The sequence below is a fragment of the Chiloscyllium plagiosum genome, unplaced genomic scaffold, assembly GCF_037043375.1.
Source record: "Chiloscyllium plagiosum isolate Xiang-an unplaced genomic scaffold, Cpla_swu_hap1 HiC_scaffold_10, whole genome shotgun sequence".
In the NCBI taxonomy this organism is placed as follows: domain Eukaryota; kingdom Metazoa; phylum Chordata; class Chondrichthyes; order Orectolobiformes; family Hemiscylliidae; genus Chiloscyllium; species Chiloscyllium plagiosum.
The window spans coordinates 24,173,474-24,196,849 of record NW_028270148.1 but is presented as its reverse complement, the minus strand read 5'-3'; the positions used below and the strand labels follow the sequence as shown (position 1 = coordinate 24,196,849).

The 23,376-nt window shown below is 40.9% G+C and overlaps 1 protein-coding gene across 1 annotated transcript in view; it reads left to right on the top strand.

Moving 5' to 3' along the window:
- The window catches only part of ttc27 (tetratricopeptide repeat domain 27), a 210,387-nt gene that overhangs the window by 108,977 nt on the left and 78,034 nt on the right, over positions 1-23,376 (top strand). Inside the window, exons 11-13 of the mRNA XM_043695515.2 lie at positions 9,936-10,031; positions 10,484-10,606; positions 16,423-16,650. Of these exons, the coding sequence (XP_043551450.1) occupies positions 9,936-10,031; positions 10,484-10,606; positions 16,423-16,650 (447 nt within the window). The remainder of the gene's footprint in view (positions 1-9,935; positions 10,032-10,483; positions 10,607-16,422; positions 16,651-23,376) is intronic.

Sequence of the window (23,376 nt, the reverse complement as noted above, 5' to 3'; positions counted from 1 at the left end):
CCATTTCAGCTGTGCTCTTTCTCCATAAGATTGGTAACAGTTTATTTGCTATCTTTAATTACTTACTGAAAGTATGAAAGTACTCTAGTGTTTACCTTCTACACGTTGGAGTACCTAAGATTTCCTTTTTGCTGGAAGGAAAATATTTTTTTTGTCCATTATAGATTCATACAGTTCAGAAGGAGGCCATTTGATCCATTGTGCACATTACAGCTTCCCTTGAGTTTCAATCCTCTGCCCATCTCCAGCTCCATTTTGAAAACTTTTACAGAAATTGTTTCCAACAGTCTTTTTGGTAGTCCATTCCAGATGATCCTAACATACTGCATAAAAATAAATTATCCTCATCATGCTGTTGAAATTTTAATTTACTTGTACTTTCATGTTTATAACTGAAGTTTAAAATCAGGATGCAAAGGCTGATAAGTTATTAGAGTCGTACAGCATGGAAATAGGCTCTTCTGCCTAACTTGTCCATACTATGATATGAAAGTAAATTCCAGACAAGCCAGAGAAGATTTCATGATCCTCCTTAATGAAATAGATAGACATTGTATTAGTTTTCCTGCAGGTTTGATGATGTCTTTTAAGTATGTCAATATATAATCTTCCCATTTCAATATCTGGCTGTCACTTAAACAAGTGTCTGAGTCTCTCATTGCAATCTGTTCTTGCTTTAAATCATCACCTTGCATGAAAAGAACTACCACTCGGGGCTTTTGTGGTGCACTGCTAATGTCCCTACGTTTGAGCAAAGGTTCAAGTCCTATCTGCCCTAAAGAGTGTGTAATAACATCTCTATTGTTCAGCAAGCTAACAGGTCACCTGATTTTCCCATTGAAAAGATGTTCAGAACTGCAAAACAAGCTGAACTACAAGATTCTAACAATTTGAGGGTGGAGAAACAGTGGCCTTGTGGTATTGTCACTGGGCAGAGGCAGAGACAGTTGCTCTGGGGGCATGGGTTCAATCCTCAGCAGCTGGTGATCAAATAGTGAAGGCTGAGAGGTCACTTGCCATGCCGTGATAGTGTCCCTGCCTCTGAACTAGAAGGCATGGGTTCAAGTCCCTCACCTGCTCTAGAGGTGCATCATAACTTCTATGAACAGGGTTGGTCAGAAAATATGTAAATGGACTACCAGTGTTAAACTTGTTCCTCATTGAGCCTATGTCGTCTTGTCTTTTTAAATCTGGGAGTTGTTACATGTTTATTTTCTCTATCTCATCAGGTGTATTAATCTAATTCCACTGCCCAAACTCTGCCCTTTGCTTCAGTTTCCAATGTCTATCCAGTGTTGCCTTAATTGGTCCCTGTGGCTAATCTCTAATAATCCTTTATGGAAAACTCTTCGCTCATATCTTAAATTTGCCATAACAGCTCCCATTATAGATTCACTTATATTTGAGCAAGTAGTGTTTATCCTACTCTATGTAAAATATTTTTTATTATAAAGACTTTACTAAATCTCCTCTGGTCCTCTCTACTTCAATGAAAACAGTTCAAGTGTTTTACTTTTTCCTTTTAACTATAGTTTCCTATTGTTAGTTTTTTCCTGGTAATTCTACACTGGAGATGGCTTTGATATAATTTATACTCCATTTAATAATTTTTCTGACTGCATGTTCTTTCAGGAAATTGTATATTTTAACACTGGGATCTTGCTATTCATTGTGCTGTCAATCATTGTATAACCCTTTTCTTGTTTATCCTCCAAACATGTAGTGCTATTGCTAACTTCCAGTTTCTACTTTGCTCATTCTTCTAAGATATCTGTCTCTTTATGAGGTCTTTTATAGTTCTTCTTGTTGTTAGCCAAATCTCCACCTTTGTTCTAAATTTAAGACTCTGCCCTATATACCACCTGTTTACATTAAGAATGGAATTGCTCTCAGTTGACCTTTGTACATTTTTCACTAATGCACGCAACACTTTTTTGCACTTTCTGTCCATAGCCAAACCTCTATCCATGTGGCTGTTTCACACCAAACCCCTCAATCTTGTTGTTAATTCTTTTTGTGATGCACTGTACATTTCTATTGGGAAACATACATTGACTACATTCCTATTATTGGTTACTTCTTCAAAATCTGCATTAAATTTGTCAAACATGACAGTCAGAACCTGGCGATCGAACAAACTTTCTAGTTATTTCAGAACCGATTACTTTATAACAGCTGGCTCCATCAATTGTTCTACTTTGTCCCATGGCACAACTATGTTCTCAGTTCTATTTTTACTTCTTAAAAGGTATCCTCATCCTCTACCATTAAAATCCTTCCGTCAACCTTGAGTGGTGCTGTCCTTTACATCACTATTCACATGCGTATAAACACCTTTTTTATTTATCCTTATATTTGTACCATCCTTCTAATCTCTTGCAGAGCCTTATTCATTTTCTGTATTGGTTTGCAGTACTATTTGTTATTTATTCACCAATTTTTCATTTAATATCCCACACCTTATTAGCATTGAAATGCAGAGGGATCTGGGCATGCATGTCCACTGATCCCTGAAAGTGACAACAAAGGTGGATTAGGTGGTTAAGAAGGCATACAGCACTCTTGCCTTCATCGGCCAGAGCATCGCATGTCAAAGTTGGCAAGTTATGTTTCAGGTCAGGCAGCATCAAAGGAGCAGGAGAATCGACGTTTCGGGCGTAAGCCCTTCTTCGTCGATGCTGCCTGATCTGCACTTTTTCAGCAACACATTTTTCAGCTCTGATCTCCAGCATCTGCAGTCCTCACTTTCTCCAGGTTATGTTACAGTTGTACAAAGCTTTAGGCCACATTTGGAATGCAGATCGTTCTGCTATAATGCACGTTTCGTTAACGTTAATTCGCTGTAATGCAATTGATGAATTGGGGACACAGTTTCTAAAGCAACAACTTTAAAACATGTGTTGCCTGTAACATGATTTCATCGCCAACATTTTAAGTACTGTGTCGAAAACGCGATTTTTCTATAATGTGGGGCTACAGAAGAATACAGCCATCGCGTTATAGAAGAACTACCTGTATTGCCTGCACTTCTGATTGCCACACTACCAGAAGGACGTGGATGCTTTGGAGAGGGTGCAGAGAAGGCTTATCAGGATGTTGCCTGGTCTGGAGGGTTTGAGTTATGTTGAGAGGTTGGATAAACTTGGATTGTTTTCACTAGAAAGACGGAGGCTGAGGGGTGACCTGATAGAGGTCAACACAAATTATGAGAGGCATAGATAGGGCGGATAGTCAGAGGCTTTTTCCCAGGGTGGAAAGGTCAACTACAAGAGGACACAGGTTCAAGGTGAGAGGAGGGGAAGGTTTCGGGGAGAAGTGCAGGGAAAAGTTTTCACCCAGAGTGGGTGCTTGAAATGCATGACCAGTGGAGGTGATGGAAGCAGACACATTAGCAATGTTTAAGGTGGATCTTGATAGGCAGATGAACAGGAAATGAACAGAGAGATAGAAACCGAAGGGTCTATTCCTATGCTGTATTGTATTTTCATTTTCACTGTACTTTGGATGTCTTTATTTTTTCTGCTTGACCATAATCTTGTACTTTGCACTGCTGATCTATCAATCTGCTTGTGAATTTTTCTGACTAGCTAATTTGGGCTGGCTTCCTTCTTATTCCTAACTTTGATTTTCTCCCTTAAGTCCAGCACATTATCTGTCAGTAATTTCATTGCATCAAATTGAGCTGTTACATTACTTGAGTAACCAGAATCTGTTCTAGATAGTGATTAAAGTGCCTTTGGCTAATCTTATGGCACACACAATCAAGTTATTCATCAGAAATGTGAAGAAATCCTGCCATAATTTCTATTTCATTGCTGTTTAAGTGTCTGATGATGAAGTTCACATAAAGCCTTTGGTAATCTTTTGTTATGGCTACACTTTAAAATTAAACACTAGCTGTTCTCCCCTGGTGTTGCTCATGACAAGTCTGGGTCATGGTTGTGATGGCTAACAGCGACAATGGGGCTGTGTTAGATCTGTTCTGAGCCTTTCTTTCAGGTCACTGCAATTCCTGCATGCAGGGTTAATTAGGGACATCCTGAGACTAATTATTAAGGACAGTTTCTGTAAATCAACTGCATGTAAGACTTTGGCTTCTGTCCTTGGGGAAGAGGACATGTTATCAGTATTGAATCAGGAAATGACTGTCTAGCTTTCTTCTTTTAAAGAAAAACTCACTTTTGACAATTAAAATCTGCATATTTCAAACTTTAATTACATATGCTATTTCTAAGCTGAACTGACTAAAGTATTCCACTTTAAAAAAAATGTTCTCTGTGTTATGTTGTGAGATGACTTTTCCAAAAGGGTTGCTTTGAAATATGCACTGCATTGTCATAACTTTGAAGAGAAAGATTAAGTGATCTTCAGCATGGAATTTGATTGATGGGAGGGGTCAATTTCAGTTTTTTTTATTTCCTAGTAGGTTCATTTTTGTCCTCATTGCTTCAGACTGCAAAAGATTTTTGTAGTCAATGTCTGCTCCTGTAGCTCAAAGCCATACATAACTCTAGTTTTATTGCCCTGTGTTTCCAGAGAGACCTGCGGGCAGTAACTATGAAAATCTCCTTCTCGAATGATTAGAAAACAAGCTGGCGATAGAGAAAAATGATAAGTTTTAACCCACTGTACAGTGTATGACCATATGCCACAGTAACTCTCAAATAGTGGGCATCAAGTCTCTCTGGCATGGAAAGGTGAGCAGAGTCCAGGTTTAGGCTTGAGGCCTGTCTAAGCAGACCCATACAATCTGCCTGAGTGTAGACAAATTGGGCTGCATCTTATGTTTTTATTTTGGCTGTCCAAGTTGTGTTGTGTTTTTCAGAGAGATTACCAAACTCACAGTGTTAACTACCTGTCCTGCCCCTGTCACATTCCAACCCCATCTTACCACATATTATTCCCAGAACAAAACACTATGCTGGATATCTGTTGCGAAACTGCTTCCCTTATACCTGGGTCATCTTTGAAAGGCTGTTGTGCTTTGGCAGCCAAATATTGCTTTTCACTGGCAACTTCATGGCACAGCAGCCACAAAGCCCTGGTGCCTGCAGCACAGCTGATGTAGCTAACACTCCTTTCACATATAACCTCACTCACTCACCCTATTCACTGTTTAACCACCACACCACACACTTTCCCTGTCAGTAGCTACATCTTGTCTGAACAACCTCCAAGTCAATGTAGACCTCCAGTTTGTCATGGTCCAGTAGGGGAACATTGCATGCAGGTAAGCGATCAGTCAGGATATTGCACAATAGCGTCATGAGTCTTGGTTATAGTTGGTAGCCTTATTCCCTCAATAACCAGCCTGGAAAGGCACCTGGACCCTCAAAGACAACAGCTACAAGAAATGTTCCAAGAAGAATCACGGCAGTTTGTCGGGTAGCAGCCACACCGCTCCAGGATGTGGTAATGGTAATCACAGATCACCTGAACATTAACTAAATGGAACCCCTTCCTGTTGATGAATTTTGCAGCATTGTGATATGGCCACCGTGAACATGAGAACCTAGCTCTATTCCCAAATCCTAACTCCTGGGCTGCAGCACTGCTCAGGTCATGGGGTAATGGAATAAATTGGTGTGACCTTTCAGAGATGGCATCAGTCATTGAGTTTGAGACATCCCACATGGAACACCTCCCTGGAAGGAGACAGTTGCAGGAAGGTTTAGAGTGGCAGTCACCTTCACAGCCACTGGGAGAGGATGGCCTTGCATTCCTACTGAGGACCTGCTCCAGCACCCTGCAGAGTTCTGTCACAGTTTTCTGTGACATATGTATGGAGCTTGTGTTGACACTGTGCCCTACTCATCCCACAAGAAATGAAATTGGAGCCAAGACTCTAGGTCTTCTCCGCATCCTGAGGGGTATTGCAGCAGGAACCTCTCTGCGCTGGGTGCTCTCATCTTCCATGTTGGCTTGCTCCTGCTCCTGAGCTTGTTGCTGGCCCTGATCCTCCTGCATTCACCTTCACCTGGTTAGGTCAGCAGTCACAGCAACCAACATTCAGCACGATTCTCAGTGGAAATGATCCATGTTGAGAACAGGACAAAAAGAGTCATCAGTAGCCACCCCATAGCTGATGACTGAGCACACCTGTGTCTACAGTGCAACATGCTGAGAATGTAAGACCTTTCCCTAATTTGCCTTGAGTCTCCCTCTATTACTAGCCTTGGGCCACCTTGTGAATGCCTTTGCATTCCCCCTATCCTTGACTCCCCTACCTCTTTTTGGCAGTGCCCCTGCAGGCCCTCCTTGTACCCTTATCAGCTGTTGTTAAACAAATCTCAGAGTTTCCACTCACCACAGACCTCTGATCAACTTTGATGAGCAGCCCCTAGACGAGACTGACCAGACTATGAGCTGTGTTTACAGCTTCCTGACAGACAGTACATGATTGCCATGACAGCTTGTGATGGCCTTCTAGGACTGATTGTTGCACCCTCTCCAAACTGTGCTGGGACACATCCCTTGACCATGAGCATTCCAAGCGGATGACTGATCATGACTGGATTATGACTAGCAGTACTGCAAGGCATATGGATGGGTATGTGAATAGGAAGGGTTTGGAGGGATATGGGCCGGATGCTGGCAGGTGGGACTAGATTGGGTTGGGATATCTGGTTGGCATGGACAAGTTGGTCCGAACGGTCTGTTTCTGTGCTGTACATCTCTAAGGCTCTATGACTCTAACTCACTGACATGGTGGCGGAGAGGGAGAGAGAGACACACACAAAAGGTAGCCCTATTAACATAGAGTCATAGAGATGTTCAGCATGGAAACAGACCCTTCGGTCCAATTTGTCCATGCCAACCAGATATCCCAACCCAATCTAGTCCCACCTGCTAACACTCGGCCCATATCCCTCCAAACCCTTCCTATTCAGATGCCTTTTAAATGTTGCAATTGTACCAGCCTCCACGACTTCCTCTTGCAGCTCATTCCATACCTGTACCACCCTCTGCGTGAAAAGGTTCCCCCTTAGGTCTCTTTTATAGCTTTCCCCTCTCACGCTAAACCCATGCTGTCTCGTTCTGGACTCCCCACCCCAGGGAAAAGACTTTGTTTATTTATCCCCATGTCCCTCATGATTTTATAAACCTCTATAAGGTCACCCCTCAGCCTCTAATGCTCCAGGGAAAACAGCCCTAGCCTATTCAACCTCTCCATATAGCTCAAATCCTCCAATCCTGGCAACATCCTTGTAAATCTTTCAAGTCTCACAACATCTTTCTGATAGGAAGGAGACCAGAATTGCACGCAATATTCCAATAGTGGCCTAACTAATGTCATGTACAGTCGCAACTTGACCTCCCAACTCCTGTACTCAATACTCTGACCGATAAAGGAAAGCAGACCAAACACCTTGTTTCACTATCCTATCTACCTGTGACTCCACTTTCAAGGAGCTATGAACCTGCACTCCAAGGTCTCTTTGTTCAGCAACACTCCCTCAGACCTTACCATTAAATGTATAAGTCCTGCCAAGATTTGCTTTCCCAAAATGCAGCACCTCGCATTTATCTAAATTAAACTCCATCTGCCACATCTCAGCCCATTGGCCCATCTGATCAAGATCCGTTGTAATCCGAGGTAACCTTCTTCACTGTCCACGACACCTCCAATCTTGGTGTCATCTGCAAACTGACTAACTATACCTCTTATGCTCACATCCAAATCATTTATTGAAATGATGAAAAGTAGTGGACTCATCACCAATCCTTGTGGCACTCCACTGGTCACAGGCCTCCAGTCTAAAAAGCAACCCTCCACTACCACCTTCTACCCTTGAGCCAGTTCTGTATTCAAATGGCGAGTTCTCCCTGTATTCCATGAGATCTAACCTTACTAACCAGTATCCCACGGGGAACCTTGCCGAACGCCTTACTGAAGTCCATATAGATCACATCTACTGCCCTGCCCTCATCAATCCTCTTTGTTGTTTCTTCAAAAAACTCAATCAAGTTTGTGAGACATGATTTCCCACCCATGAAGCCATGTTGACTATCCCTAATCAGTCTTTGCCTTTCCAAATATATGTACATCCTGTCCCTCCGACAACTTGCCCACCACCGACTTCAGGCTCACTGGTCTATGGTTCCCAGGCTTGTCCTTACCGCCCTTCTTAAACAGTGGCACCATGTTAGCCAACCTCCAGTCTTCCAGCACTTCACCTGTGACTATCGATGATACAAATATCTCAGCAAGAGGCCCAGCAATTGCTACCCTAACTTCCCACAGGGTTCTTGAGTACACCTGATCAAGTCCTGGAGATTTATTCACTTTCATATGTTTCAAGATATGCAGCACTTCCTTGTCTGTGATATGTACAGAAAGATTTTCTAAATATGTAGTTGTTTTTAACTCCTGAAATTAAAATCCATAATATCTTACCATTGTTATTTCAGAATTTGGGCTCTAAAGTGGAGGAAAATGGATTTTAGTTTTGAGTTCTATGAAGATATGAATTTTTTTAAAGGTCAGAAAGTCATTTTGGACAGTGAGTTCAAAACAGCATTTATAATGCTGCTTTAGCTAAATGACCAACAAGCCCCCTCAGGCAGATAGTTGCCACGGTTTTTCTTGAATCGCAGAGAGAGAGAGAGAGAATGGGACAGAAGTCGGTCCATGTGTGGGAAGTGACATAACAGCAGAGGTATGGTTACTATCAGTCTCCAAACATTTTGGGCTCGGGCAAGTTCCTGAGTTTTTTAGAAACAACTGATAAGAAAGTTCCAGAAGCAGGAAGTTGTGGGACTAGCGATGAGAAAGACATCCTGTATCTGACAAAGCTGTTGATGGTAGGAGTGGACTGAGTTAACGGTGTGTTTTAAAGGTCTCATGCAAAGATATAAACTGAAGAAAACAATATCTAGTGAATGCATTGTCATTTGCTGGAAGTATACTGTTTGCATCCATTCCAACTGAGCAAGAAGTATCAGTGTGGAGATAAGGGTGGCACTTCACTGAGGTTTAATCAATTGCTAGGTTATTGCTACAGTAAAAGGGATTAACCATTCTTTCTGATGTTTGTATTGAGATTGCTCACATAGTTGTTACCTGGCAGAATTTGTGTTTTTTTTTGTATGTGATAAATTTGTATGTTCTTTTGTTAAAGTATTTTACAGCCTCTTGTAACATGTTCAGTGACCCACCTCCCTAGTAAACAAAAAAAAATGGTCTGTCAAACCAGGGCTCACTCTGGGATTTGACTTGTCCAAAATTACCATTCGCTCCAATCATAACATACTTTTACATTGATCTGTTATTCACATTTGAGCTGGAGTGCTGTATTTCTTGTCATTGTTTGTTGTACTGTAAGATATATTTTACTGGTCACCTTCAGAAGTTTGTCTTGAATTATAGCTTAAGAGAAAGATAGAAAGACCAAGCTAGCCAGTCCATAGAAATCACTCACTAATTTTAATTTCTTCCTATCTCTGCTTCTGAGTTTTTTGAAGTGTTTTTTGAAGTATTTTTGTAGATTTTTTCCTCAGTTTGCAGAAACAAAATAGAAACACAATGGTGTGTTTGTGCTCCTATATTTTTAAATACCTTTATTTGTAAAGTTCATTTAGGATGTGGCATGGCTAGCTGGGAAATATTTATTGCTCGTTGTAGTTGCTTTTGGATCCTTGTGGGATTTGGTTCATTAGCAGTGGATGTACTTTATTTTCTTCTCTGATGACTACTATGTGGACACAAGCCTTGCCTATAAATTCTTCAAACGTGGCGTGCCCCATCCTATTCTCCATGACTGTTCACATGCCTACTCGATTCCAGAAGGATGCTGAATAATGACTTTCCGTACCCTGTCAGAGGGGAACTGAGATCAACTTTGCTACATGTAGCACCATCCGAGCAGAGATTGTCTGATTTGGAGCTTGCTGTACTGTGTAAGTTAATGCTTTACTTTACCTTTCCTGCTTAGGCTCTTACAGATCACTTTGAAGACAAGACCACATCTGTAGTGGAACGCCTGAAGATCTTCTACTGTTGCCAAGTGCCTCCACACTATGCTGTTCAGGTATGTGTATGAATCTTTAATGCCGCCTTCATCTCTAAAGAGCATAATCTGACTAGTTTAGCATCTTCTCTCAGTACTGCAAAGATGACAATCTAGATTTTGTGTTAGAACGTTGTGGATTTTGAGACTTTGACACATACTGACTCAGACTCGAGAATACAGCCACTAAGTGTAAGTGGAAACCTGAAATGTGCTTTTTCCAAGTTTATACTTGGTTTTACATGCAGTGACACTTCATCACTCAGAGTTTTTGTCATCCAGTCTCAGAATCCACTAAATTTGACAACAAAGTTAGCATCTCCAAATTCACTTAGGTGTTGAGAAATTTCTTCTTTAGCAGTTATCATTTAAAGCTCCATTATTGAAAATATTATTTATGTCACATGAATAATAAGTCAGATGAATGTATTGTTGGAATTTTAAAATCTTTATTTTTTATCCTTTTCTATTAGCGTCAGCTTGCGACTCTTCTGTTTGACCTGGGTTGTAATAGCTCAGCTCAACAGATCTTCGAGCAGTTGGAGATGTGGGAAGATGTTGTTATTTGCTATGAAAGAAGTGGGCAACATGGAAAAGTGAGTGAGCACTTCCCTTGGAGTTAACAGTTGGGCTGTATTCCGCACTGGAGAGTTTTGTTTTCATGGAAATAAAGACAAGATAAGAACAATTTATTCTTTCAACGTGCTTGTTCTCAGTAATTTGAGAGCTCTAGCATTGAATTGATCTTTATCCCCATCTCTGTACAATATTAACTAAATTTTATCAGTTTGTTCTAAAAGTTTTCGAAATCTTGGGAAGGAAAGATTAATGAAAAAGGAGATGTTCATCTGAAAGGCTTAAAAGGAGCAATTAAAACTGTGACTCTTTGTTTTTAACGGTTACAGCTGCTCAGATAGAAATTGCAGTGCAAAAAATTTGTCTTCCAGCAAAGCTTCTCATTTTCCATTTCCCAAAAGGAAGGTTTTCAAATGATTAGTGTCATTTTGTAAAATCTGTATTTGGCACCCAGAAATTTCCTGTTTCACGTTAATTCGTATTCCTAGCTACATCCCCCCCCTGTGCCCCACTCCTTCTTCCATTTACCTCTCAGCCCCCCCCACTCCCACCCCCCACATTTCTGATGAATAGCTTCTGCTTGAAACATTGACTCTCCTACTCCTCGGATGCTGACTGACCGGCTGTGCTTTTCCAGCAACACAGTTTTTGACTCTGATCTCCAGCTGCAGTCCTCATTTTCTCCTAATTAATTCCTTCGATCCAAAGGAAGAACTAGCATTCTACACTCTAGAGATTTCCTTTATTTTAATACTCTCAGGTCTACACACTTTGCAGTCTTCACTGCCTTCAGCTCTTTCTTAACATTTTCTAAACTTTGTTCTTTTTTAATAAATGTGTGCATCTCTGAGAAGGCCAGCATTTGCTTACCAACCATCTGCTGCTTCATCAATCATCTTCCCTCTGTTATAAAGTCAGAACTCGGATGTTCGTTGATGAACGCAGATGTTCAGCTCTATTCATGACTCCTCAAACACTGAAGCAGTCCATATTCAAATATAGCCCAAAGAATATCCAGGTTTGGGCTGATATATGGCAAATAACATTTGCACCACGCAGAAGCCAGGTAATGGGTAATTCCAACAAGAGAGAGCTTAACCGTCGTCTCTGGACATTCAGTTGCATTATCATCACTAAATCTCCCACTCATCATCCAAGGATTACCATTGAGCAGAAACTGAACTGGACCAACTATATAAATATTGTGGCCATAAGAGAAGGTCAGAGGTTAGAAATTCTGCGCCAAGTAACTCATTTCCTCTTTCCCCACGCCCACTTGATGGAAGTGTGATGGAATACGCTTCATTGTCTGCATGAATGCAGCTCCAACAACAATCAGGCTCAACACCATTCAGGACAATACAGCACACTTGATTGGCACCACATCCACCACCTTCAACACTCCCCTTCTTTACCACCAATGGACTGTGGTACCAATTACAAGCTGCAACAGCTTACCACTATGTCACCACAGCATCTTCTAAGCTCGTGATCTTTATCCCCTAAACCATAATCTTTGAGGAGAAAGTGAGGTCTGCAGATGCTGGAGATCAGAGATGGAAATGTGTTGCTGGAAAAGCGCAGCAGGTCAGGCAGCATCTAGGGAACAGGCGTAGTCAGGTGCTGAGGAAGGAGATGTGGCTGTGGTAGCGAGTCTGTTTGAGAATGTGGCTGAAGAGCTTCTGTGCAGAGGAGATGACGTAGGCAGGTGCTGAGGAAGGGCTAATGCCCGAAACGTCGATTCTCCTGTTCCCTAGATGCTGCCTGACCTGCTGCGCTTTTCCAGCAACACATTTCCATCCCTAAACCATAATACCCAACTCGCCCCCACAACTGAGACACACACCATCTTGACCTCGTAGCTTATCACTGCAACATCAGTGTCACTAAGTCAAAGCCTTGGGTCTTGGGACAGCTCACCACCACCTCTCGTGTGCAGTAATAAAAAGTAGCCAATCAGTGATGTCACATCATATGAATCAATAACAAAAAGAAATGCTCTTGCGTGACTTGCTCGGCCATTTCAGGTGACAAGAGTTAACTACATTTCTATGAATCTGGAATCATAGATAGTATTTAGAAGGCTAACCTGCCCAAAGCATTAACTTAAGTGTCTGGAATATTAGTCCAGCAACATTACCACTATGCCACCTCATTTCCTTTGTCACATGGAGTGGACCAAATTGGGTGATATGTTGTTCATTTTGAAGGGAAGAACAGAGGAGCAGAGTTTTATTTAAATGGAAAGGAACTGCAGAAAGCTGCAACACAAAGGGACTTGGGGGTACTTGTGCCCGAAATACGTAAGCTAACACAGGTGCAGCGGATAATCAGGAAGCCTAAAGGAATGTTGGCCCTTATTTCAAGAGGTTGGAGTATAAGAGTGGGGAAGTCTTACTGCAACTGTATAAGGTGCTTGTGAGACCATATCCGCAGTACTGTAAACAGTTTTGGTTGCTTTGTTTAAGGAAAAATATTATTTAATTGCAGGCAGTTCAGAGTAGGTTCGCTGGGATTGTCTTAAGAGCAAAGGCTTAAAAGGTTGGGACTCTACTCACTGGAGTTTAGAAGAACAGGAAGTGATCTCATTGAAACAAAGGATTTTTAGGGGGCTTGACAGGGTAAATGTTGAGAGGGTGTTTCTCCTCAGGGGAGAGTTTAGAACCAGAGGGCAGTGAATCAGAATTAAGGGGCACCATTTAAGACTGAGATGAGAAAGAGTTTTTTGTCTGAGAGGGTTGAGAGTCTTTGGCACTCCTTGCCACACAGAGACGTGGGGGAAAAGTCCTTGTTATATTTAAGGCTGAGATAAATAGTTTCTTGATCAGAACAGGAATCAAAGGTTATAGGAAAAATGCAGGAAAATGGATGTGAGGAATGTTAGATCAGCCAAGATCCTTTTGAATGGCGAAGCAGGCTTGAGGGGTTGAATGGTCCTCTCCTGTTCCTATTTCTCACAGTTTTATGGCCTTATTTCTGTGATGCTGTGGATTGAGGAGGAACCTTGAGATGGATTATCCATCCAATTTAGTACTTCTGTCCAAAGATGATAACAAATACCTTTGGCATTGATGTTCTGTGCTCCACTAATACCCCCATCATCGAAGATGGGAGTATTAGTGGAGCTTCCTCCTCCATTTAGTTACCCAACACCATTCACAATTCAATGCAGTGGAACTGCAGAGTTTTTGATTATGGGCTCACATAGTTCTGACTATAGCATGTATGTAACCCTATGATGTGGCTTCTCCAGGTTGGCAGATAATTTTTAGTATGCTAGGTATTACTTCTCATAGTTCAATTCAGTAATAAGAAATAGATTGAGGTTTCGAGTATTATACATTGTTTAAACACACTGCTGGTTCTTGATTTATTTGATTATTGAGTTAATGTTCATCATCTGAATCTCTTACTCTTATTTTGGTTGAGCACAGTATCACTACTGTTTGTTTTAAAAGGAGCTCTCTAAGTGGCTCACAAAGCAGAAAACAGAAATGCTCCAGGTTGCAGATCCCCAATCCAGGTTCAATAATTGAGTCAGGATATGGAGGCAGATTTGTGGTTACAATTTTCCTTAGCACCTCTGGATTAATTAAACCAAATCAGTTAGTTTCCCACTCCAATTGTATTTCAAGTGACCTTTTATGATATTGAATGATAGATGGATTAAGCTTCACTGACGCTGCTGACATTCCTGCTTAATACATCATCAGGATCCACCGATGAGTAATGATCATTTTAGTGAGGGGAGAAAGACTGTTGAGAATAAAAATATTCTTGGTTCTTGAAAACAATTGGTGCTGATTTATAATCAAGAATTAAAAATGGAATTAATTTCCAATCTCTTTTGCTTTCATCATTTTTGACTGCTCAATGTTTCCTATCCACTTTTTTTTTTATTTAAAAAAAAGTTTTCTCTTGATAAAGCTATATTTTCCCACACAGTTGCATTGAAGATTGGGGTATTAGTTTGGTCGGAGGTTCGAGGATAAGGGAAATGCCAATTATTTAGCACTAGCAGGGCTTACCCAAGCTGAGCTGATGAGAAGAACATGTTGAACAGCTAGACTGACAGAAGTTGCAATATTTTTTAACCACACAAATTGAGACACTCGATTTCCACATGGCGCCATGGTTGGTCCCCTAGCTCAGAATGAACATGTGTGTCTGGTAGTATAGTACACTGTAGCTTTTTATTCTACTGCTTAATCACTGGATGTGGAAATTAGCTTATGATATTGATATTGGCACTAACTCTCTGTGACCTAGTGCCAGAGTTTGAGTGATCATACATAACTATGCCAGTTCATAAGGAGCCAATTTATTTTGTTTATTGATTATACCAGGCTTTACTTCCCTGTTGAAGCATTCTACCATGGAGCAAGGGAAAAGGGGCTCAAACAATATGTTTCCATGATTGAGGACTATTCAGTATGACCTTTGAAAGCCACAGCCGCAAAATATATTTAATACCTTTTAAATCCTTATTTTCCATGCTACCTCACAAAGTACTTTTTTTTACTGTAACTTTGTGTACAAAAAAATCTTTAGCTTGATGCTCTGGTTGTCAAAACTTAATTCATTACAGCCAAGAATAAATTGCAGAACAATTATTGTTGCTTGAGGGTGATTGCCCAAAGGTTCAAACAGTCATGGCTTCGGTAGTTCTGTGAAAAGGGGAAAAAAAAATTGCAAGGAGTTTCATTTCACTTGTGCTCTGGGAGTAACAAGCCTATTGGTAGGTCATAAGATCAGTGAAGGCTTTGATAGTGATGCAAGGTAACACTAAGGGCTGCACAACAGTGAAAGAATTAACTGAGGGTAAAAGATTTTATTTCTGTGGACAGACTAAAGAAACTAAGATCTTTCTCTTTCAAACTGGAAGGTCAAGGGGAAATTTAATAGATCTGTTAAAAATTATGAGGTGTTTTGATAGATGTAGCATTGATCACAGGAATATCTGTAACCAGAGGTGAAATATTTAAAGTAATTTGCAAAAAAGAACAAGAAAGATGAGAAATGAGTGTGCACAAATTATGATTTGAAATGTGCTAGTTGAAAGGGCAGTGTAAGTAGATTCACTAGTAACTTTCTAGTGAATTGGACAAATCCTTGAGAAGCATACTCGAAAGTTAGGACAGACTAGACTTTACTGATTGGGACAGTGAGGCAAGATTTGATTGAGATGTACAAAATTGAGTGTGACCTGGAAAGAAAGGGAAAGGCTTGTTTCCTTTTGCAGCTACAAGATTAAAGGTAATTGGTAGAAAGATTAAAGGCTGATGAGGAAGATGTTTTTCGCTCAGAGGATGGTAGGGGCCTTGAACTTGCTGCCAGAAATAGAAGCAGAAACCTTTGACTCATTTATGAGATATATCAATTACTATACCTACGGGTCTATGAAATCAATGCTGGAAATGAGATTAGACTAAGTGATTCTTTTGTTTTGGGCTGGTGTAGACTCTATAGACCAAGTGGACTCCTTTGTGCTGTAAACTTTCTATGATTCTAAAAGAAAGCGTTTACACAGACACTGAAAGAGTTGGACTTCGTGACTAATTGGAGAGCTTGTTCAAAGAGCCAGCACAAATCTGATGAACCGAACGTCCACCTTCAGTGTTCTATGATTCTCCCATACCTAGTATAACACAGATAAGGTACAGTATGCCAAAAAGCATGTTTATTATATCTTTAATGAGTTAATTTTGTTGATGAAAGCACACTTGTGAATTACAACACTAAGGAAAAGCACGCAGTGGAGAATGAGCACCCACCTGTGTTGCTGAACCTGCTGGATTTGTCCAGGGTTTGATTTCATCCTCTGGTCATTTTTCAGGCAGAAGAGGTTCTTCGCAGAGAGCTGGAGAAGAAAGAGACACCTACTTTGTACTGCCTCTTGGGAGATGTGCTGAATGACCACCAGTACTACGACAAGGCCTGGGAACTGTCCAATTATCGCAGTGCCCGTGCTCAGCGCTCCAAAGGGATGCTACACCTCCGTAACCATGAGCTCAGACAATGTGTGGAATGCTTTGAGCGATCAGTGCAGATTAACTGCTTACAGGTGGGGAGCTCACCTTCTCTTGTTGAGCTTAATGTTGTGTGGGATAATAAAATGGGTTTTGAATTATGTTGGAGGGAGGTATCTGCATTGAAACCTGCATACTTTTAATATGTCATTTCACACCTGCCAGTAATTTTCAGTCAATACTGCAATTTCCTGGTTGATTTGTGTAGTCTGTGTTTCTTCCGAGCCAATAGGTCCACTGCCTGCAATCACTCAGACCCACTGGATATCAACGCAATGTAAATTGTTGAGTCTAATGCTAAACACTTTGGATAATTGAGCTACACTGTAGTTCACAGTTACAGATGATTGCTTGTTGCCTTGTGTCAGACAGAGGGCCTCCCATACCACATGCACGCAGCTGAAGTGGAAACTGTTCAATATGAAAAATAAGAAAGCTGATCTATTGTGCCTGGATTAGAAAGGTAGGATGTGAGGCTCTTCAGTGGATTGAACATAACAAGGAGGGAGAACATATGATGTTTGGGAGTAAAGATGTGATTGAGCGATGGGGCTGTGATGATGAGGTGTTGTAGATTATTGGTATGGAACAAAATTTAACTGCGAACTATTTTCAAGTTTGAACAGGTTAAGATTTTACTTCACGTGCTTGACAGAAATGGAAAAAGGGATAGCTTCTGCATGAAACCAAGCTTTTGGGTTATGTAGGTTGTACAAATAGGCTGTAATTTCAGCTGCTACTTAGCACTAGCCGATATTCTCATGAAGACTATCACTATCCTCTTCACAGTTCACAATACTTACAACTTTTGTGTCCTCTGCAGATTTTGAAATTGTACCCATGCCTGGGTCATTTCAAGAAAAGCAATGATCCTGTTAATAACCAAAGAGAACTCTATTGTGTAACTGCGTCCATTCCAAGAAAGAACCATTCGTCGCTACTCTGTTTCCTGTCACACCCCCAACTTCTCACCTCTGCTGTGACTGTCCATTTTATTTCATGGACCTCAACATTGCTGACAAACATATGTCACTTTAACAGCACATCAATGGCATTACCCTCTACAACCATCTTTGTTATGTCATTAAGTTAGTTTGTTAAACACAACTTACCTTCAATAGTTCCATGCAAACTTTCCTTACTTAATCTGCATTTGTTCAAGCAACTTAATTTAATCCCAGATTATAGATGCTAAAAGCGTTCCTTCTACGGAGTTGAATTGAGTGGCTGCTTGTTTCTGGGTAAATTTGTTTTTGAACAAAGATTTGCCATTCTCCTCTAACACCACCTGTGAATCCAAGGAAGATTATGACTAGTACCAGTGCAGTTTCCTCCCTTTCTTCCCTCTACATCATCAAAGGCATCACAGCTGACCCTGGTGATGTTTAAATACCTGTTTTACATCTATTTTCAGGCCATTCAGCGTCTCAATCTCCTTACCCTGTGACTTCAGCAGTATTATCTTCATGAGGATGGCAAGTTGCCACGTGATCATTTAATGCGTCAGACATGACCCATGTCTCCATGCACAGGTCCACTTTTTGTTCCCTGGTTGCCCCAATCCTTTTCTCACGATACTTTTATTACCTATACACCGACAGAAGACTTCTGAATTTCCTTTTATGTTGGTCACCAGTCTCCTCTCATACTCCTTCCTATCCTTTATCCATTTTACTTTCCTTCTGTCCGTTTTATACATGACTAGGTTCTCGTGTATATAATAAATCTGTTCTTTTTCTTTTTCGTCTTTCTCTCTATTTCGATTATCATCCGGGAAACCTTACTAATTCTCCCTTTCACCTTTGTGTGATTATACCTTGGCTATAGCCAAGCCATATCATTAGAAAAATATTTTTGTGTTACATTTTGCCTTGAGGTCTTTGATTCTGATTGATCTGGTCTGTTCTTACCCCAATGTAATTAACCCTCTTTTAATTAAGTATTTCTGCTCCAGATTATTCCCTGTCCTTTTCCAAGGTCAAACCGAGCATTCTAATACTAAATTGACTGTGCCCTTACTGACACTAGGTTCCTAAAATCCATATTTTTCCTCAGAACTTGCTCCAGCCATGCCTTCTTCCTTAGTGAGCTGAAATGTACTTATCAAGAAAATTCTCTTGAACACACTTCACAAACTCTTCTCCCTGTTTTGCTCTTTTATCTCTTTTCCATCATTTGGTGACCTATCCTCATTTCTTATCATTAACTAAACTACTACTTGCTACTACCCAAAAGAAAAATTGTTCTTGCCTCTCTTGGAGGAAAGCCAATAGGGTAATTTTCTCATTATGCTGCCACCCCTCATTTCTTTCCTTCCCAATCTTGCCTGAGCATAATGTATCCAGAAATATGTAATACCCAGGACAGAAATGATGGACCAAATTATGACAATTCTGTCATAAATTCTGTGATAATAACCAGTGATGGAGTATGTTGAGCCAGGTCTCCATTGTTGACCACAGAATCGCATTCTTCTATCATTACCTGCATCTACAGCTCATCAATCTATTTTACCCTGTAATGTGCATCATTATATCTTCACTGTCTGCCCAAGTTAGATCTTGTTGATTTCCCGGAACTGTATTCCTATCTAAGAACTTACTATTTCATTTTTGAGAGCTATATGTCTCTCTCAGTACTTTGTACATTTTTATTTATCCTTTCTGGTAGTATCCCCTGGTTCCCTTCCCTAAAATACATTGTAGACAGCAAATTGCACCTCAAGGGATTTGGCTCTGGTGAATACTGCACAGGTCCTGTCTACAAAGAACTGGTCCTAATGCCCAAGGAACCTAATACCCTCCCTCCTGGAACATCCCTTCAGCGTGCATTCCTTCAAGCCTCTCATGAATTGTAAAAACCAGGATGAGGGTTTACTTTGCAAGCTCAAGCACGACCCTGGTTTACATACTTGGTTACCCTCCTCTCAATGTTAAGTGGGGATGCCGAGCAGCTGTTAAGAGGCCTGTCTGTCACTTGGATCATGTGAACAACTGGGTGCAGCTTTTTCTTTCAGATTGCTTATTACCCAGATGAGAGGCAGAGCATCAAGAGTTAAAAATTCCAACATCACTTCCCCCTTCCAATCTAAACTGTTTTTCCAAAGAGAGAATGCCTGTTAGTTTAATTTCATGTAAAGTAAATTTTCTTCTGGAGCGAGATGTAGTATGCTGCATATTGTGCAAATTTTTTTTGTTAGACTTGCTCACACGGATTAATGATACTCTAAAATAATTAAGTTTTGTAGCTATGAAACTCCTTGTCTTTTTTTTAAATCCTGTTTCAGTCCATCAGTTACTGTGGACCACAGACCTTTAAAGCCTTGCCATCACGTTACTTAACCACTACTTGATTTATGTCAGCTTCTCCTACTCCTTTAACCTTAAAACTATACCTCAATAGATTAATCAGTTTATTTAGCAGGATAAGGATTAATAAGTAACTTCAGTTGGTCCCTGATAAATGCACAGTTGTTTTATGTAGACTCTTAAATCTAATATGTGTATATCAGTAATCTATTTGGTTAAAAATATCTGTTATAACACCAGTTGTAAATAGTCATTCCATTATAAGTAGTCCTCTACAGATTGGTAATCACTGCTACTGTTTGATTCAACACTTTTTTTTTCCACTTCACCCTGACAACCGTCAGACCTGTACAGTTCATGGTCAAGTCCCACCTTCGCACTAGTTGTGTCAGAGCATATTTGAACATGGTGATTAACAATATCTCCAATTCCAGCCTTGGGCTCTCTCACTTCGCCATTTGCAGCTGCATCCTTGGCTGAAATTTACGCCCTCAAATCCCTTTGTACTCCTCCTCTTTTAGAACATAGTGCAGTACAGGCCCTTCAACCCTCGATGTTGCGTGCCAACCTGTGAAAATAATCTGATGCCCATCTAACCTACACAGTTCAATTATTATCCATATGTATGTCCAATGCCTATTTAAATGCCCTTAATGTCGGCAAGTCTATTACTATTGCAGGCAGGCCGTTCTATGCCCTACTACTCTGAGTGAAGAAACTACTGCTAATATCTGTCCTAAATCTATCACCCCTCAATTTAAAGCTATGTCCCCTCGTGTTAGCCTTCACCGTCCAAAGAAAAAGGCTCGCACTGTCCAACCTATCTAACCCTCTGATTATCTTATATATCTCGATTAAGTCACCTCTCAACCTTCTTCCCTCCAACAAAAACAGCCTCAGTTCCCTCAGCCTTTCGTTATAAGACCTTCCTTCCATACCAGCCAACATGCTAGGAAATCTCCTCTGGACCTTTTCTAAAGCTTCCATATCCTCCCGAAAATGTGGTGACCAGACTGCATGCAATACTCCAGGTGTGGCCTTACCAGTGTCTTGTACAGCTGAAGCATGACCTCGTGGCTCCGAAACTCAATCCCCCTGCCAATAAATGCCAACACACCATATGCATTCTTGACAACCCTGTCAAGCTGGGTGGCAACTTTCATGGACTTATGCACCAGGACGCCGAGATCTCTCTGTTCATCTACATTGCCAAGAATTTTACTATTAGCCCAGTACTCTGCATTCCTGTTATATCTTCTGAAGTGAACTACCTCACACTTTTCCGCATTAAACTCTATTTGCCATTTCTCAGCTAGCTCTGCATCTTATCTATGTCCCTCTGTAACCCACAACATCCTTCAGTACTATCCACTACCCTACCTTAGGGTGATCTGCAAATTTACTAATCCATCCTTCTGTGCCCACATCCAGATCATTTATAAAAATGACAAACAGCACTGGCCCCAAAACAGATCCTTGCGGCACACCACTGGTAACTGAGCTCCAGGATGAACATTTCCCATCAACCACCACCCTTTGTTGTCTTTCAGCGAGCTAATTTCTGATCCAAACCGCTAAATCACCTTCAATCCCGAAACCACGTATTTTGTGCAATAGTCTACCGTGTGAAACATTATCAAATGCCTTACAGAAGTCCAAATAAACCTTGTCAACTGCTTTACCTTCATCCACATCTTTTGTCACCTTCTCAAAGAACTCAATAAGTTTAGTGAGGCATGACCTACCCTTCACAAAACTGTGTTGACTATCCCTAATCAAATTATTCCTTTCTAGATGATTATAAATCCTATCTCTTAGAATCTTTTCCAACACCTTACCCACAACCGAAGTAAGGCTCACTGGTCTGTAATTACCAGGGTTGTCCTGATTTCCCTTCTTGAACAAGGGAGCAACATTTGCTAGCCTCCAGTCTTCTGGTACTACTTCTATCGACAATGATGACATAAAGATCGAAGCCAAAGGCTCTGCAATCTCCTCCCTGGCTTCCCAGAGAATCCGAGGATAAATCCCATCCGAATCCAGGGGTCTTATCTATTTTCAGATCTTAGAACCTCCTCTTTGTCAACCTCAATCCCATCTAATCTTGTAGCCTGTATCTCCGTATTCTCACTAACATTGCCCTTTTCCAAAACAAATACTGACGATAAGTATTCATTAAGCGCTTCCCCTATGTCCTCAGTTTTCACACACATCTTTCCACTACAATCTTTGGCTCTAATCTTACTCTAGTCATTCCGTTATTCCTGATATACCTATAGAAGACCTTAGGGTTTTTCTTGATCCTATCCACCAACAACTTCTCATGTCCTCTCCTGGCTCTTCTTAGCCCTCTCTTTAGATCTTTTCTGGCTAACATAGAACTCTCAAGCCCCCTAACTGAGCCTTCACGCCTCATCCTCACATCATTATCTTCCTCTTGACAAGAGCTTCAACTTCTTTCGTAAACCATGGCTCCCTCTCTCAACAACTACCTCTCTGCCTGATAGGAATACACTTATCAAGGATCTGCAGTAGCTATTCCTTGAATAAGCTCCGCATTTCAAGTGTGTCCATCCCCTGCAGTTTCCTTCCCCACCATATGTATCCTAAATCTTGCCTAATCACATCATAATTGCCTTTCCCACTGTTGTACTTCTTTCCCTGCAGTATATACCTATCCCTGTCCATTGCTCTTGTAAACATAACCAAATTATGGTCACTATCGCCAAGTGCTCACCTACTTCCAAATCTAACACCTGGCCGGGTTCATTCCCCAGTACCAAATCCAATATGGCATCTTGTTGGCCTGTCTCCATACAGTGTCAGAAAATCCTCCTGCACACATTGAACAAAAACTGACCCACCTAAACTACTTGAACTATATTATTCCCAGTCAATATTGGAAAAGTTAAAGTCCCCCGTTACTACCCAACTACCCTGTTACTCTCGCTCCTATCGAGAATCGTCATTGCTATCCTTTTCTCGACATCCCTGAAACAATTCAGAGGCTTATAGAAAACTCCCAACAGGGTGACCTCTCCTTTCCTGTTCCTAACCTCAGCCCAAACTGTCTCAGTGGATGAGTCCTCAAACGTTCTCTCAACTGCTGTAATACCACCCTTGATTAACAATGCCACACTCCTCCTCTCTCTCTTCTCCCCCCCCCCCCCCCACCGCCAACCTTTATCATCATGTCTGTTCTTGCTGAAACATCTGCATCCCGGAATCTGCAACATTGCCCTTTAAACCCTATCTCTTTGACTAAGTTCTTAGTCACCTGCCCTAATATTTCTTTATGCAACTGGGTGTCAAATTTTGTTTCATAATACTTGTGTGAAACGTGTGCCATTAAAAGTGCTATGTAAAGGCAAGTTGTACTTCAGAATTCTATTTGTGGAAATGTCAATGTGAGGGAAGAATATGGAGGTGAAGTTGTTTTTCATGTGTTCATTG